The sequence below is a fragment of the Malaya genurostris genome, chromosome 3 (assembly GCF_030247185.1).
Source record: "Malaya genurostris strain Urasoe2022 chromosome 3, Malgen_1.1, whole genome shotgun sequence".
NCBI classification, from domain to species: domain Eukaryota; kingdom Metazoa; phylum Arthropoda; class Insecta; order Diptera; family Culicidae; genus Malaya; species Malaya genurostris.
Genome location: NC_080572.1, coordinates 53814790 through 53833885, shown reverse-complemented (window position 1 = coordinate 53833885; position 19096 = coordinate 53814790). Strand labels below are relative to the sequence as shown.

Below are 19096 nucleotides of genomic sequence, written 5' to 3'. Positions count from 1 at the left end.
TTTCACCCGGTTTTAAGGGCTCGTAGTAAATCATACCGAGCTGATCCCACCAAATACAAATTATAAACTTGGCGCCGTGAATATTCGGTTTTGCCTTCGACGAAGTAGCATGCCCGGGCTTTCCCCATGATTTTCTGCGTTTAGTATTATCGTATCGATCCCACTTTTCATCACCGGTTACGATTCGATGTAAAAACTCCTTACGATTTTGTCTTTCATGCAGTTGCTCACATACAAATAGACAGCGCTCGATGTCCATCGGTTTCAACTCGTACGGCACCCAGTTTCCTTCTTTCTGAATCATGATCAGGGCCTTGAGACGTTTTGAAATGGCTTGCTGACTCAAATTTTTTTTATCACGATGAATGTTTATGTAAAATTTATGTCAAATAAAAAACAGAGACGACCTTTGAACAGAGAGAACAGACATCCAAATTGAAATTTCAATGTGTGTAACAAATTTAACAAAAATTTGCAAAATTATCATCTAGTACTAATTTGCCTATATAGGTACTTTTAGCAGCCCAGCAACAGTGCTTCGAATTCAAACGCAATTGCTCTAATTGACAATTCTAAAATGAATTTTCAATGTAGTCAATCAGTAAGCAATTGTTTTACAATTCTTTTTTGAGCGTAGAAGACCGTTTCGATCGAAATTTGACCAAGGACCAAGTAAAGATAGTTCGAATATTTTATGGCTTTAATATTCACAAGGAAAATGTGTTTTAGATTCATTTAATATATAGGGAAAAATAGTATTCAGCGCCTGCCTAAGACTCCCATAATTTCTGATGCAGATAAAATGACCGTTCAAGGGACATAATGCATCATTGTTATAGGACATAGTTTTATTTATACGATTATGTTTCTCTGTCGTAATTGCAATAAAGTACCCACATTCTCGAAGAAAATTTAGTAATACATAAATATCTCAATATCTTCTCAAGAGAGCCATATTATAACACTTTACCCTACAATGTATTCAACAATGACAAAAATATTACCGGGTTTGACGAATTCATAACAGCTGTTGGAAATGGACTATGAGTTTCTTTAATAACATAACACAAATGTCAAAACCATAAATTGATGAACCAAATGAAATGGTATTTCACCTAGCGAAAGGGCACTGTACAGTATCGCTACGAGGTCGAATTTTACTTTCATCAATATCCGCACTGCGGAAGTGCCATCTTTCAGTGACGAGATCATGCCTCGAAATCGCTTATCGCTCTTCCAACATACACACAAACAAATCATATCATGATGACAGGCTAATCTTACTTGTTACTCTCTCGTCTGTTGTCTGTTGTGATTCAAAGCGAACCCTATCAGGACGTGTTTAAGGCGCGCGTAATTTTAATTCAATGTTTGGTTTGGACCAAGTTGTAATAACAGCACACCTGTGCATTCACTAAAGATCAGATCAAGAACTAGACACGAAGCATGAATGTTCAAACATAAAATCACTCACGGCGCTCCATTTACAATTGTTAATAATTACAACACTAAAACTAAGTAATCGTGAAAAGATATTCTTCAACAACAGTCCGGAAAGGGTTAACACGATCACGAATCTCTTAGCTAATTTCACCAGATCCAGCCGCGATACCGGTTCTTCATCCCAGAGCTTGTAAGTATGAGTATGGAATATGGCACTAAACTTTGTATAACCCTGCCCGTCCGTTATATTCTCACAGTGTTCACAGAAACGGTCAGCACAACAATGGAGAGACTTCGATTAGGTACTCCTCAGGTTGGATATCAACGACACGCTTGACTCCAGCAGTATTCAGTAACGATCGAGAAGGCGCGGTGGTAGGACCAGGAATACCGAACTAACGCGTGTGCTCCACATTCGCCTGCGTCGAGGACAGCACCTGCGCGATCTTTCGATTGAAAACCAGAAGACTATTTTAAACTGTGTAGCGTCTATTCTAGTAGTGTAGTTGCTTTGGTTAACAAGTATTTTCTATTTTTGTTTGCTTTATTTAACTTTTGTCGAGTCCACTCGTTACACTTCAATTGACCTGGAAAAGTACTTTTTAGTGGATGAATGTCATTCCACTAACGATTTTTTTTGTCGTTGATGCGACTATGCTTACAGAAACAATATGGACCAAGTGTAGGACAGTGATCGTATGATGCACAATGCTTTTATAGTGCGACAATCCTGAGAAAGAGATAATAGGTCTTATCTCCCTACGGTGATATTTTAATGTTTCGCTATCACATCAATCTTCAAGTATTCAATAAATGTATAGCATCACTTTACACAAAAGATGCACGTGTAAATTATTAGAGCAAATAACAATCCATGAAAGTGTCAGTATCGTTCCATAAAAGCATTCAATTTGCTGTACAAGAAGCTCAATTGCTGAGGTTTGAATCAGTAAATAAGTAATAAAGTGAAAAACAAGCTGCTGTCACCATGAATCGTGGTCTACGGGTTGGATTTGTCATTTTTGGTGCATTGCTAGTATTTGGCAGTTTTCCGATCACGGTCACCGACGCCAATGGTGTTCAGCAAACTTCATCCACCGGTGAAAACAAGTTCCTCAAATATCTATTCAATAAATATGGCAGCAAGGGAGTGATCTCGTTCGAGGTGAGTTGTTTGTATATAAATTTATCCATATGCGATGTTTCATTTGCCCAAAGCTTTTTTTTTTGCATCTTTTGGCACCAATCGTCAAAGATTCCACCTTTGAGTTGGTATTATCAACTGTTTTTACATCTGAACTTCCTGTTGCTCTTGTTGTTTATAGCATAGAAAAAAGGAAATCAGATAAGCCAAGATTTTGTTGATATTTTAAGTTCAGTATAGATTTGAACAAAAGCAGTATTGTAATGAAATGGGTAATTTGTCCTATTTATAAGTAGGGTACATTAATTTTAGTTCATTAATCTTGAATGAATCGTCTTCTTAAAATTGAATTTACGTCATATAATCATTTAATTTATATAGAAATAATCAATAATATCGTAATTACTTTGAAAACCTAGTTTTGGCGTTTTACATTTCATCAGGTTTATAAGGGTAAACACAAATAAATCATTTTGGAGGAATTGATATTGGCTTCGTCCTGTTGTCTATATGCAGGATTTTAAACTTTAATGTTTTTTGGGAAGGCCATGAGATGTGGTCGAAATACGTATCTGTGAACTTACACACGGAACGACCGAAATTAGCTCTGCGCCTAATTCGGTTTACTGTTTTTGAATTAGTTGATTTTAACAACAAAATTTCCAAAATAACTATGAAATTAGTTAAAATTAAGAAATTTACTTTGCTGGAAAAAACTTTTAATTTTTAGATAATGTGTTTAGTTGGCGAATACCCTGGACAAAAACCAGTAATATTTCAATCCAAAACGAAATTCTCATTGACAACAAATTTTGTTATTAAAATCAGAAAATTTGTTTTTATTTATCTATCACCATCATTACTGAAAGACAGCATACACCAATACAACATCGTATTTATACCTGCCAATATAAAAAAGACAACCGCGAGTGAAATTTTTTTCGGTACTAGTGTACCATCTAGTAGCTAGTAGCATAAATAAAATAAACCTAGATTCCCCAGTATAATAGTACTGTAGTTGAGCAACTCGTGACACCAAAAGCGCCGTCTGGTGGAGAATGGGTGCGTAAATGCTCCTAAAATGCATGCATAAAGTTGCCTGCACAGTAGCTAATGGAAAAAAGTACACCCGTTTCTCACTAGAGATGCTGTTAGTGTCACCGTACAGAGGGAAATCTATGCTTATTTGATTTATGCTAGTAGTCATTACGGTGTTAACGTTTTTTCGGTGACAGTGCGCCATATAGCTGCAAATTGCAGAAGCCAATTCAATCATTTATGTTGGTTGAAAACAACGTTTTATTCAACTAAAAAAAAGCCATTTCAACAAATATTTTATTCTTGTTAAGGGAATGAGAATTCAAAAATCTAAATTAGCAAAGTAAGATTTTTTAGTTGTCTCAAAAAATTACTAACTAAAATCAGAAAATCAACTATTTTTTTCGCCAAAATGCTGATTTCGTTCTTTCCGTGCAGTTTTTCTAGTCTCTCCGATTTATTGTTACGTATATAGTAGTAATTAGGTAAATAAATTCTTGTTTATTGCGACATTTTAGGAACAAAAAATGAACTAGAACTTCTCTTTCTTTTAAGAAACGGTAGCAGGTATTCGAATAGATAGAATCGGTATCTAGGTAGATTGAGACATATTTTTACTCAATTTCGAGTGTTTGAAACTTTTATCACACGTCCCATTATAATTCAGGAATCGTATCATATATGTATATAATATTAGATAATGAAACCATAGGACTTTCCTTTTGAGCTTAAGTTTTTCTAAATTGGTTCAGCCATTTCTGGGAAAATGAATTTATTTTTTTTTTTTTTATAAAATTTTTTTATTCAGGCCGATTTGCGTACAAGCTTTACGTGGCCGAATGAGCCATGTTTTTATTAGATAAAATAATTTTTTTACCGTTGGATCTCGTTGTCACCCTTTTTCTAGGGGGAGAGGAGCTTCCATTTTTATCTTGCGATGATTGAGGGGCACTTTGTTCGTGGCTCGTCTCGTCCTCCATTGCCGCATCGGTGGTATCGTTGTTGGTTTCCGTTTTTTCTTCGTTTTCCTTGTAATTCGCATTCTTGGGTTGGTTGTTAGTTGCTGTAGACGCGCCTTGTTGTGCATTAATTGCAGTTGCTGGTGGGTTTGATGGTACAACAGGAGTACTGCGCTCACTAGTTTCCGTTGTTGGGCGGTCGTCCTTATTTTTGTTTGAAGATGTTCTTTTTACAGTTTCAGTGCAAGGTTTGCCGTAGTGTGCAGGTTGTTCACAAAACTGACATGTAACCAGTTGATTTTCATACGTAATCAGCGTTTTACACGGATGTATCCCGTCTTGATCACAAATGATGTAAGATGGAATTGATTTACGTAGTTGCATACGTACCACTCGCACGCCATTCCGGATACCCGGAAAAAAATTCCGCCATACTTCCCTTTCGATGGAAAGAACTTCACCGTACTGCGACATACTCTTCCGAACATACCCATCGCTGGTCTGCGGGGGTAGGTCATGCACGCGTACTTCTATGGCATTGTCCACCATGTACACTGGGATTTTATATTTAACATTGTCATTATCAATACTGTGCATCCCGTTATTAACCGAAGCAAATGCAATTGCATCTTTTTCACGTTTGAACATTATGTACACACAGTTAGACGCCTTGTTGAATTGAATCTCACTTACATCATTAACGTTTAGATGCATTCGTTCCTTAAGCAAGATTTCAATTTCGGTTGCTGCTGGTCTAACTTTGCAGCGCTTGAAATCAATACAAATTGAATTTGGCCTTGTAGGCCAACTTTCAGGCTTTGTTAAATCGTATTTGCCCATTTCGTACACTCTATTGTTCGCTACACTGTATTGTCTTTGTTTCTATCGTCTCGACCGTAAGCAATTGTCGACTGCGTCTGATGAGATGCGAGCACGAACTCGATGAATTTATTTGTTAAGTTTAACACTATAATCGGTATAAGCCGGCATACTCGAAGATGGCTCGTTTGGTCAGTAACTGATTTTGCCTACAAATTGAAAAATTCTGAGCAAAATTTAGAAAAAAAAACGTTTTCTTTTATGCATCGTCGCTGTAAACAACGGGCTTTATTTTCAAACACATTACGCCCTGTAATTCCGGAACCGGAAGCCATACCTGAACAAAATATAACAACAAATACATTTCATTTAATTCTTAGTTTGGTCTGGCCGTCTCTGACAAATTGCATTGATTTTCGTTTTTGAGTTTCTCACCACTATTTTCGGTAGGTTCGGAACGAGGAACTGAGATCCGGTATACCAAGAATTAATGTTTTTGGCTATCAACTAACCAGACCTGCTCAACTAAAGAATTATACGGCTTGTCAAAACTACTTGGCTCAATTTTCCAACGTCATGTATAGCAACGTTGTTGAAATAAACATTTTGTCTACATATCAGGCTGAAATTTATAAATAGGATGTCATATCCAGATAAAATTCAATACAAGATTGTAAGAACTTTCATTTGACCCCGAGTGGGCTACACCTATACCGGCATGGCGTCTCATTCGAATTTACCCTAATTTAAATAAGGTGATTTGATCATCAACTAATAGGTTCTATAAACTTAACTGTAATTTCTACTACTTCAGGAACTTTCTATGGGCTCTTTAGTACTTTCATTTGAATCTAAGTTTAAATAAATCGATGTAGCCATCTCTCAGAAAATTATGTGCTTCTCTGCATATTTTCCTCATATTCTACACATGTCATCCTGTAACCGGGATGACAATCAAAAAATTTATAAAATTGGTTCGGCCATTTACGAACAAATTGAGTGCATATTTGCGTTCCACATACATAACATTTTGCAATCTTGAGGAACTTAGTCGAATGGTATATGAAACTCGTACATCCAACCAAGTCTTTGTACAAAAGTCGATTTCCACAGATTGTTTATCCTATATATGCTTCGTGAAATTTTGTTGCATTGAAAAACACTAGGATTTGTCGGTTACGTTGCATATAACGTTTACGTCACTTATATCATTATATGTCCGGAACCAGAAGTGACATTTGATCTACGAACTTGATCCACAATTCAAAAATAGCGTTCAAACGAGCCTAGGCTTGTAGAAGTAGACGCAGCCACACTCCAAAAAAATTTGAATTTTACAGGTGACTTAATCCCACATACGATGTAATTCATAAAGACCTAATTTGTCAAATGACTGAAGATTTTATTTGTAATCTAACATTAAGTTAGATGAGCTTGAATTGCGTTCTGCTAGCTGGTGCGACTGTATAAATTTAAATGCACCTTCTACCAGCCAAGCAGATGCATGCTCCTGTGGCTCAGTCGATTAACAGACGTACTTTGCGATCCAATGATTCTCGGTGCAAGTCGCGACGGTTGCTAACAGTATTCTTTTTTTTTTTTTATTTCAATGAATTTCATGTCGTAGAGTCTTAGACACAATATTAAATGTTCTTCGACGTTAATTTGCATGAACTGCGACGCTCCCTTTATGTGCATCTAATAAGATGTAAAATCACAGTGTTTTTTTAAGTGTGCATGTCTGAGAAAATCGAGCGGTGAAAACAACACATTTTGTCGCTTACGTCACTCACACCATTATCTCCGAAACCGGAGTGCAGCCTTTTGATCTTCGAACTTGATCAATGGTCAAATAGTATCAAATAGAGAAAGGCAAAACTTTGAATACAAAAACCGGACAACAACTTTGCTGGTTCATCCGATACAAATGTTTGTATGTATACGGTTCTTAAATTCAATTTTGTTCCTGTCAACTGTTGCTGTGAAACGCAGCCAAATCCGAATCTTTAAAAAAAGATGTTTTAAATTAAATTTATACCTATAGACAGCAGAAGAGACGAAACCAAAATCTCAAATTAGTGGCTGGCAGCAAAGCAGAACAGACTTGTGACGCGGTTTGTGTTTGTTTTCTGTTGACTGTGTTTCCATAGATACAGGACTATGATTGAATGCCATGGTGCCCAAGTAAAGCGAAACATGCTTGGTTCTTCTAGTTAACAAGGCCTTCTCTTCATGTTTCTTCATATGCAGGGTAGTTCAATTGGCCAAACAATTTCCTTGGTTAGGAGCTAGCTACGGGGTCGAGTCCCGTTTATACGGTAACATTAATTACATAGTCATTTTTTGAATCTGTTTTCCCCGTTAGATACCGATCAAACTAAGAACTAACTCAAGACGGCTCTGCGTCTAAACAAGACTAAAACAAATCGTTGATGTTTTTAAATTATGTTTGCATTGCAAAGATTCATGTCCGGTTTTTGCACTCAGTGTTTTTCTCCGATTTTTGCATAAAAAAAACTTCATGCTTGTACCAAATTGCATTTATCCGACTTCTGCATTCGGCCGTGCATATGAGAATGGCAAAACTTGTTAAAACTAGCGCGTATCTTAAAAAAAAAACAATGCAAAAAAGTCCTCTATTACTGATGAGAACGAGGGCGAGCCATAACACTCTGGGTGGCGGTCAAACGGATAATACACCGATCTTTACAAGCCAACCAGGAAGAGTTTGAGCTCTTATTGTCGATGGGATAAGATTGCATTAGCCATGCAATTGTTCAGTACGCTATGAATCAGCAGTGAAGAAAAATGTATCACCACGAGTCTGTATGACTTTGGCAGACAATTCCAGATCGGCAACCAAATTTACCTAGATGAATTGATCCAATGTCATCGAGTCGCATGCATTTCCGGATTGGTGGTTCAATGCATAGATCACTGGTCTTACAAGTGAAAAATCTAAAACCGCTTCAAATTTTGAGAAGGTTATGCGCCTACTGGTAGAGAATATCTTTGTGAAATGAAAATATCATATATAACAAGTTTCGGTCTATGTAATTTATAACCAATTCCTTAGAAAATCTTCAAACCACTTCAACCAGAGATAGTTGACTGATAAACAAATACTTTAATCTTCTCCAAGATCTCGTATCGTTCCGTAACATCAGACAACGAAACAATCAAGTGTCAACATTTCGTCGTCAGGCTTGATTTGTTTTGCTCGCACCACACTATTGAAATAACACATGATTGCTACAGATAATTTGAATAATAGTTTATTTCTCGTTTATTCTTCATTAGGGCCTGGAGCATTTGATGCACAGTCTCGGTTTGGGTGGTTTGGACTTTATCCCGACGCATACGCTTGATGAACACCGACCGGATGGTTTCAAGACCGAAAAGGTGGTGGATTCCTTCAGTAATACTGTCGGTGATACCAGTGATAAAGTAACCGTTTCATTCCCCAACATTGCCGATAACGAAGAGAGTGAACCTAATCGACCCAGGTATGAAACGGTAATCATCAATAGGCATACTCCTATCAGTACAATCACCGAACCTACGCAGCATAGCAGCCACGAAGACTCCGGACAAAACTCTACCAATTCGCGCCAAGATACAATCATCAACAATTCGTACCAAATTAGTAACTTGAACGAAGTGCGACCGGCGGATGTCAATACTGACCGGCAGCAAAACAAAACCATACATTTCAGCAGTGACGAAAGTGATGATAACGCTAGTAGCAAGTGGCACAATGAAGTATGGCAGGAAATTATCTTTAAAGAGATTCACGATCCTCAGCATCGTCATCCACGTCGAGACGGTAAGATATTGCGCACGGCGTTCATTGGTTTAGTGTCGGAATTAGGACTGAAGATGTGACAATCCCTCGTACAGTATTCATATACTTTTAATGTGGTACCGTGCACTTAATTGAGCTGTTGATTTACAATTTGAGCCAACTAATTAAATAAGAACATTAAGTAACGTTCTGCTTATCGCCAACACAGAAATATGGACATATTGTCCAAAGTAGATTGATCTTTCGGTCTCCCGCATTACCAAGCAATCTGCGCACATCGCACGTGAATTGAATGCATTTGACTACACACCTCAGCAAACGTCACGATTGAAACAAAAGCTTTACCGGTACGTTCTATAGGTCTTTGCTCTGTATGGCATAGAATTTCTATTGATATGCTGAAAACCGGTGGTTTGTTGATATTTTATTCCACGCAATATTCATCTGGTAAATGGCACATCATTTCAATGTTTCTGCGTAGCGATTGTATTTCCATTGAAAATAAATTTCGGATTGCTATTGAATTTCAGCGTGCTTTTATAGGGTAAAGTGTGCAATCCGTCTTATATAGAAACGATGCAAAAAAGGGTAAAATTCCACTAGATTTGGCTCATAACTGATTTAATTTGTAGGCCATATTTGTTACTTCCGGAAGTACCGGAAATAGTAGTCAAACACTCTAAAACGAAACTTACTCTCAGAGATGATTTGATCAACTGTCTCAAACTTAGGCTCAAATGAAAGATTTTTATTTTTAAATCGACTTGAGATTTTCCAAATCGATTTTTGTTCAATATTTTCAATCAAAAATTTTACTTATTTTGTGAAAATCTGATACTGGTGCGACAGTTTTTTGAAGGATTTGTCATTTTCAGGATGTCTATCCTTTTCGAATACAGTCTAGATCAATTCTGGGAAAGCAAAATTTGCAGAGCGATTTTTGTGACAAAGTCTACATGTCCAGAAAGTTTCATTTAAATCTGAGATGGTGCTGTCAACTCCGATTTGACGCGAAATTCGTCTTTTACATAAGTTTTGAAAGCAGCTTCCAAGGTATTCTGCCCCACATCAAATTACTCCCATGAACATAAAACGATAACTTAGAAGAAGAATCAATTTCTGCAAAAGAAATTAGATATTAAAAACAATATGTATAACATACTTATTAAAAACGGAGGATTGGCACAGACTTTCGCTGGTTACAAAATCGCTTCCATAAATCAAGTGATTTTACTATTAAACAAATATCAGTACTAAATTTCTGTTTGAGCTGTTAGTAGAATATTCTCACTAATAGTACTGGTGTTGCACCGTTTAATTCCACTATGTCACGTCATTACACTTTCACAAAGTCACTATTTTCACAGTCACTATTGTCACGAAAGTGTATCAAACGTTATAATACAGATACGTATTTCAGAATGTTATTTACATCCTTAAACTTATAAAACCGATACACTGAAGAAGGATGTAAATAACATTCCGAATTGCGTATCTGTATTATAACGTTTGATACACTTTCGTGAAAATAGTGACTTTGTGAGAGTGTAATGACGTGACATAGTGGAATTAAACGGTACAACAACAGTACTATTAGTGAAATATCATTAATTACGGGAAGATGTTCGGTTGCCGGCACCCCACCGTAACTTTTGACAGAAAGCAGATAGCGTCATTCCGACAAATGTCATGTGTGTGTGTAATAGCAGCACGTTCTTTTTGTGCCGAATACCAAAGCAAACAGACGATTGTACTTTTTGCTGCGCTTAAAACAAATTTTAATTGCGTGAAAAACAACATCAAAGTTTTTATGACTTTTTTATGGTATCATAAATTGAAAAGCATCAATCGAAAAGGTGAATGGATTGAATATTTATGAGGTGAAATCGATCTATTTCGTGATTTAATACCGGATACTATCAAAATTTTCCCAACCAAAGTTTTTTCTTTTTTTGTAATTTTCAAAATGTCTACCGATTTCGGTTACCGGCACCCCATTTTTTTCGACAAATCGCGAAAAATTGTCAGTGATATGCAGAGATGCCAAGTCTGCAAATTTGTCTGTGAATTATCAAATTTCTTAGTTAACATGTAAACCTTTTTCCGTCTAAACAGACAGACTTTTGAAACTTCGATTGTTTGCAGACATTGGCGCGATCGCTTTTTCGTTTTTGCTGGCTCAACTTATTGTATTGGGGCTGTCCATAAAAGACGTCACGCTTTTTTGACGATTTTTGACTCCCCATCCCCCCTTTGTCACAAATTGTCAGAGAAGCAAAGACACCCCACCCCCCCCCCCCCCCCCCCTCCTATGTCACATGTCACGAATTCAAAATAAAAAAAAATCATCTCAATACATTCTCAATATGTATGACAAACCATACAAATATGAGGGAAAAATCGAGTCATTAGATTAAAAAATATTCCTAAAACTGCAAAATCATCGGAATTATTTTATTAATATCAATTATATAAATTAATAAAAGCATTTGGTTGGAATTGATGAAACATTCAAATCATCTGTTTTATTCCTCCTAGGGGTACACAAATATATTATTGTTTTAGGTAAAGAATAATATTTCCTTAGTGTAGCATACAGGGCTGAGAAAATAAAGACCAAAACCTCATCAAAACGAGATCACTGCCGGAGAATCTTTTCTTGATCAGTTGATCAGTGAATTTTAAATCACATTGATCAATATCGGTACTGATCTTCCGTCACACAATGGGTAGTGATTTTGAGCTAGAATGATTCTAGATTTATGTAAGAGGAAAATCACATATGATCAAGATAAGACATGACATGATCTACGTCTGAAATCGTTGAACTCCCGTCCTTTTCCAAATGGAGTACAATTGAATAAACTGCATCAGAATCAGATAAGAGAAATTCTTATGATATACTATTATCAATGCTAGAAAATCAAATTACTGAAAAAATTGTCAGTGCATAACTTAAGTTAAACCGTTTGAAGGCATTTTTTTCTTTTTACGCAAATTAGGAAAAATTTATTAATTTCGCTAATTTACTCGCTCCTCCGTGCACTTTTGCTGATCACAACAGAAATGATTTCCTGCATCATTCATTTCCGAATTTACAAGAAGCAGCTTTTACATCAACAAATACACGTTTTCCTATAGAATGTAAACGTTTATTGTGTAGATTTTTTCAGGAAATAGGGCAAAGCAGTAATATAATTAGGTATTTCAAAAATGCGCTCATTGAAAATATTGGACGTCACATTCCAAAATCCTCCCCCCCCCCCCCTTCCCCCTGTCACAAAAGCTCACGTTTTATGAAACACCCCCCTCCCTCTTGCGGCGTGACGTCTTTTATGGACAGCCACTTACCTGGCATCTCGGGAAATACGCAACACGTGGACAACTTGACTGCTTCAATACATTCGTCATATAAGTAAAAACATTGGTTCTCTGGTTCTGTTAGTCATGACGACTTCAAACAAATCGTCCAATTCAAGGACTAAATTGATAATATAGTTTTTTCAATCGATTGAATCAACTTATTTTCTTATTCAGTTGTTAACTAGGGACTTTAGCTTTCCATTGATGTATAGATGTCTGCATAATGTGCACTTAGTCAGAAGATATAAGCTTAAAAGAAAAAGGTGCCGGTAACCGAACACTCTCCCTTACATAAACTAGTAAGCCCGTGCGAACTTTCGCTACGTGAATGTTGGAGAACGATGTTTTAAATATTGAAGAATGATGTTTAGATCTGTCTCAGGCCGACTGACGTGTCCGGCCTCGCTGCAATAACGCGGAGAGAACAGATTCCTGTAGTCGGATGCAAACTTTGATAAATTGGGCCCGCGCGAAACATATCCACCGTGAATCCACCGTCGAATGGCCCTCTGCTGTTAAGAAGGCCAAAATGAGTTTTGAGGATCCGGTGCTTTCCAGCAAAGACATCTGACCATTTAAGAGTTTCGCTGTACCAGCTTAAATCAGCCTGATGGTTTGTTTGTTAGAAGGATGCGTTTTATTCAGTTCAGACCTTCAGGGGAAAAAACAAAGCTTCTCCCATGTAAATCGAGTTAACAATTCACTCCTTCCTTCAGTCATTCATTTGTAAGATAGCCTGATACATTTTCAACCCTCCCCGTTGGCGATATAATTAAGCATAATAGTATATAAAAATATATGCTAATAATATTATACAATAATAATAATATTAATAACAATATAAAATTATATAAAATATAACATAAATAAATATAATACAGCATAACATAATATGATACAATGTGATGTATAATAAATTATATAATAAAAAAAACAAATGATATGTTGCGACACATCATGTAGAACAGGCTTTAATTTATAAGCCATTTCGCGCCCTCTCATTCTGTTACTAACACATAAGGCGATAGCACCCAGTCGACGCCGCTCTATTGACCAAATGTCATCATAGACTCACGGGGAGGCATGGGCTAGGAACTAATGAGGACTTAGTTATCTCACCTTTTGACGACCGGTGGACTTTATTTTTGGTACAACACCGGAATGGGATCCTAGCGAAATATTATATAGAGAGATACATCTAATATAATTCAATAATTTGTTTGACTACACAAAAACAGTAACGTCCGAAGTGCGGCGAATGACCATAAACGGTTAAAATCGCTAATAAAATAAAACAAACAGAAACACAACAAATGAATAAAATGATTGAATGGCAAAGATGAGGATGAGCTTACTGGACTCCTTGCTCATAACCAGTGTATGGCAACGACATATTTTAAACTTGTATTTGATCATCATCTATTCGTTATTTAAATTCAAATACGAATACTATAAATAAAAATATTAAAAGCAACACAGATGGTTCAAGCTGTTTCAGTAGATGTAATCTGATTATCAAGAGTCTATAAATCATTAAAGTCGTCAACACTAGCGCCTAGGTGTTGCTTGGTCAATATTTGACATTAAAACTATTATCAGACACCTCGAAGTCATTTTAAACGTGCACGAGTTCATTCTCGAGCGCTGATGTTGTTTCCTCATATTTTTATAACAGAATAATGCACGCTACATTGTTTTATCCGACTGCTCCCACACGGAACGACCGAAATCAGCATTTTCGCGAAAAATTTAGTTGATTTGCTGATTTTAGTTAGTTATTTTTTGAGACAAATAAAAAAATCTTACTTTTGCTGATTTAGATTTTTTATTCTCATTCCCTTAATAATAATAAAATATTTGTTGAAATGACTATTTTTTTTAGTTGAATTCACAAATTAAACGTACTGTCATTTCTTAGCTAAGGCACACTTCATATCCAGTCAACTAATTTTTTAGTTGAATTAAAGAAATATAATGTTGTTTTCAACCAATATGAATGGTTGAATTGGCTTCTGCAATCTGCAGCTATATGGCGCCCTGTCACCGAAACGGTAACACCTTAATGACTACTAGCCACTAGATGGCACACTACTGCCGAAAAAAATTCAGACGCGGTTGTCTTTTCTATATTGGCAGGTATAAATACGATGTTGTGTTGGAGAAAAAGACATAAACGAAACGTAAACATCTTTTTGAATTTTTTTCCTTCTAAATCACTGTTTCTTCATTCTCACTGAAAACTTTGAGCACTCGGAAAACAAAAACCGAATACAAATAGTACACCGGACGGCGCAGCTCGGAAGGTTTGAAGATACAAAAAAACTTCATCACAATTAAAGTGAAACATTCGAAATTCACATCACTGCTCCGCGTAAAAACATTATTACGCACAATCGCTTCAAGTGCGCACAAATTCTGAATAAATACACTTTCCACTAACAGTTTACGTCATTTTTACATATCGGTTTAGAAAATTATATAGGGATATATCGTAACACATGCGAAAAACATCTAAACAATTTGCGAGCAGTTTCAACAAGACTGTCCCTTTTAGCTTTTTAATGGATTGTTTTGCTTTGACACTGCTGTCCTTCAGTAATGACGGTGATAGATAAATAGAATCAAAGTTTCTGATTTTAATAACGAAATTAGTTGTCAATGAGAATTTTGTGTTGGATTGAAATATTGCTGGTTTGTGTCCAGAATATTCGCCAACTAAACACATTCTCTAAAAATAAGTTTTTTTCAGCACAGTAAATTCTACATTTTAACTAATTTTATAGTTATTTTGGAAATTTTGTTGTTAGAATCAACTAATTCAAAAACAGTAATACGAATTAGGCGCAGAGCTAATTTCGGTCGTTCCGTGCAGCTTTAAGTTTTATACCTAGTTGTAAATCATTGCTAAACACTGCATACGAACGCTAAACATACATATTTCGAAATAGTCGAAACCGTTATCCAAACGAATTCAAAGAACTTACAATACTTTTTGTAGATCACCGAAAGTCTTGCCTCTCGCCCATGTCTATGGTTCATTTGATCCTTGAGGAACCAACGAATACCGAGGATTTTCTGCATGCCAACTTTAACTACGAGCTAGACCCGAACAATCGCCATCGTCGTTCGTTACCTCACGAACATGATCATGAACAAGAGGATTGGGAACAGGATGTAGAAGAAATAATTGCTGCCAGAATAAAGATCACCCCGGCTACTTTCAAGGACCTGTGTCCCGCGCTGTTAGCTCAAATCGACCAAAGAGCGTGTAATCAGAAATTTCAATTGAACGATCAACCTCACGTGGAGAAAAAACTTTTTGCTAATGGTATAATCATGTCTAGAAAGTATCAATGGTAATTGAATTAAATTTGAACACCATTAACCCAATTTCAGCATGGTTGTATGCAACGATCTGCGTTACAATAATTTCGGTATGTGGTCTTACTGGTGTCGCGATGGTCCCTCTGGCTAAATCTGTTGCCTACGATGAAATTCTTCGTTTTTTGGTAGCTCTTGCTATAGGAACACTGTGCGGAGATGCATTGATGGTAAGACTTGTATCAAATCCAAACATCCAGCCAAAGAAAAACAACCCCATATATTTTCAGCATTTATTGCCTCATGCCTTAGTGGCCTCGACCAATCAGGATGGTGCACAGGAGAGTCCTACAGGTGGGCACAATCATAGCGACGAACCCGTTTGGCTTTGCTTCTGTGCATTTCTAAGTGCACTGTTTATGTACACTTTGGAAACGTTGTTGCCACTTCTCAGATCCCCGCTGGATGATGGTCATCACCACCACCACCACCACGGACACTCACATTCAAGAGTGACTGCGGTAGTGGAGCCGGAGCCGCAGCAAACAAGACGGAATACAAACATTACCGACGATATCGAAATGGATCTGCAGGATTCCAAACGGAAAGAATTGAACACAATGCTGGAGAAACAAAAAACTGCCAGCAAATCTTTGAGTCCGGTGGCTTTCATGGTCATACTAGGAGATGGTTTACATAACGTAACTGATGGTCTGGCAATCGGAGCAGCATTTGCTGCGGATCCTGTCACTGGAATGGCAACTTCATTTGCTATTCTGTGTCACGAATTACCCCATGAGCTGGGAGATTTTGCGCTCCTGCTGCAGACCGGAGTCAGTATCCGACGAGCATTGTTGCTTAATGTTGTTTCCTCCGTATTAAGCTTTCTTGGTAAATAAATATATTTCCTAATCTGACTCACAAATCTAATGTAATGTTACATTTCAGGTATGATCATCGGTCTTTTGATAACCGGACTTCATGAATCAGTGGTGCGATGGATTTATGCAGGAACGGCTGGCACGTTTCTGTACATCGCGCTAGTAGACTTGATACCTGAGATGAATCGAAGCCACGTTGAAGCTTCGGAAGGGATGCCAAAATCTAGCAAATTAAGAGCAGTATGCTCACAAATTTGTGGCATGTTAATGGGCGGATTGATAATGCTATCGATAGCACTGAATGAGGATCATTTGCGAATGTTATTTGAATAAATTATTCATTATATTATTGTTACTTTTTGTGTTTTAAGTTGTAATCTAGAAATTATCAAATCTGATTAAGAAAACCAGGTAACAAACCATCAGAGATTTTAAACTACTGTATAGATCGTACGTTTCAACTAATGAATCGCTTTCCGATTAACATATCGGATCTGAAGTATGTCTCGATTTGATACTTGTTAGAAATTTTGATATTTCAACTACTAACGAAGTCAGACTTATATCAGGACTTACAACAAAAACAGCTTTTTATTATAAACTTGTTACTTGACGACAACACAGTCTCGTACAATATTTTGGGTGCGATATTTCGAAATTCCTACACGCATAGCCCGAAACGGTTCGTATTGCAGTTCGTTACCTGGTCATTTTTGAAAGAAACACAGCCCTAAAATTAAAATTTTTGCGCATATCATCCAGTTATTTTGGTACAGGAGGTCGTATCAAGGAATTTAGTGTGCACCGTGTTTTAAATAGAATCCTGTGTAACATTTTGAGTACCATAATGTTTAACAATTGGGTACCATTTATTTTTTATTTTACTAGCTATTCACGGACATGCGAAACGATATTGGTTCAATTATAATGTTCCACTCTAAAAAAATCAATATTCGTACAAGGAATTAAGATTGACATTACCTCCTTGACAGAGTACAAAAAAAATATTTCCCTTGTGCTACGATTTTTCAAACGAATTTGCTCGTCTTTTTCTATCAGAAATCGTTAAAAATATAAACTAGTTTAAAATTTCCCTACAGATTTGACAGATCTTGCTGAAAGTATCATTTATGCCCCGTTAACACTTCTGCTGGCTGCCAGCATGCTGGTGTCAGTGTACTGCCCTCTTAGGAAAAAACGTTCAACTGTGGTCCAATGATCCAAAGTATTAGACCAACGAAGGACCACCGTTGAACGTTTTTTTCCTAAGAGGGCAGTACACTGACAACAGCATGCTGGCAGCCAGCAGAAGTGTAAACGGGGCATTATCAACGAGCTGCGTCTCTGCATTTAATTCCATCACAAATGTCCTGACCTGCGTTGCCAGGTCATTTTTCCAAAAATGTGTATTCGGCGCAAAAATCTATCTGTACCATATCAGTATCAGAATCTCGTCAACATAAGTTCACGGGAATATCACCAAAGTTCATTTTGGTGAGCAAAACAAAAGGTCTCGTAGCAACCTTTTGTCCTGTCTATCCATGCTATTTTGGAAGTACATATCTGTATTGCGGTATAGAGGTCAAATATCTGTAGAAATACCGATACCATTTTCGTTCAGCGGAAGGATACAACTAAGTTTCTGTCAAATCAGAAGTGACATTGAGGTTACCAATGTCGAAATAACCGCTACTTCAAAAATAAATGTTAGATGGCGGACCATGTGGATTTTCAATGTCTTTGGTACTTTATACTCATTTACAAATGTCATCAAAAGGGAGTAATATCAACTCAAATTTTTCGAGAAGCATTTTTACCCAAAATGTCGTAATACCCGTTGTATTCAATTTTGGGTAGGTATGGTTTTTACGAACCAGTGCGACTTTTGATCCAATTCTTTAGAACCACAAGTAAGCGTGCTCATTATCTTGACACACAAATAAAAATTCACATTCGAATCACTTGAAAAATCACGTAAAATAGTTCCAAATGTCAAATTGAATATTATACGTGACGAAAATGGATGTTATGCGAACATCCCCTAAAATGATGTGTTATCAGTTCGTTTACGTGAATTGACCAAAGAATCAAACAATGTACGTGTATTCCCGGTGTGAAAAATTCAATTTTGAACATGGTGAACAGTAAGTCCTTCAAGTGTAAGTAGTTTGAACATGCGTAGGAAATTTTCTTGGTTACAATTTTTTACTACAAAGCAAAATGAATTATGATTTTGATTTAAATTAATCTGTCAACTATGCCCGTTTTGTAAGCCTCACAAACCCACACCCACGATGTTATAGGAAGCTGGTGGTTTTTACAG

The 19096-nt window shown here is 36.8% G+C and overlaps 1 protein-coding gene across 1 annotated transcript; it reads left to right on the top strand.

Moving 5' to 3' along the window:
- The first annotated feature begins 1323 nt into the window (after nucleotides 1-1323).
- Nucleotides 1324-17128, top strand: LOC131436430 (zinc transporter foi). The gene is made up of 7 exons (XM_058605151.1): nucleotides 1324-1633; nucleotides 1701-2608; nucleotides 8704-9229; nucleotides 15570-15899; nucleotides 15968-16122; nucleotides 16183-16783; nucleotides 16841-17128. The coding sequence occupies exons 2-7, from the start codon at nucleotides 2432-2434 to the stop codon at nucleotides 17104-17106; spliced, it is 2055 nt and encodes a 684-aa protein (XP_058461134.1). The 5' UTR covers nucleotides 1324-1633; nucleotides 1701-2431; the 3' UTR covers nucleotides 17107-17128.
- Nucleotides 17129-19096: the final 1968 nt, after the last annotated feature.

Coding starts and splice junctions, on each gene's coding strand:
- LOC131436430 (XM_058605151.1), top strand. CDS start 2,432: ATGAATCGTGGTCTACGGGTTGGATTTGTCATTTTTGGTGCATTGCTA. Junction 2,609..8,703: donor AGGGAGTGATCTCGTTCGAG/GTGAGTTGTTTG, acceptor ATTCTTCATTAG/GGCCTGGAGCATTTGATGCA. Junction 15,900..15,967: donor GAAAAAACTTTTTGCTAATG/GTATAATCATGT, acceptor ACCCAATTTCAG/CATGGTTGTATGCAACGATC.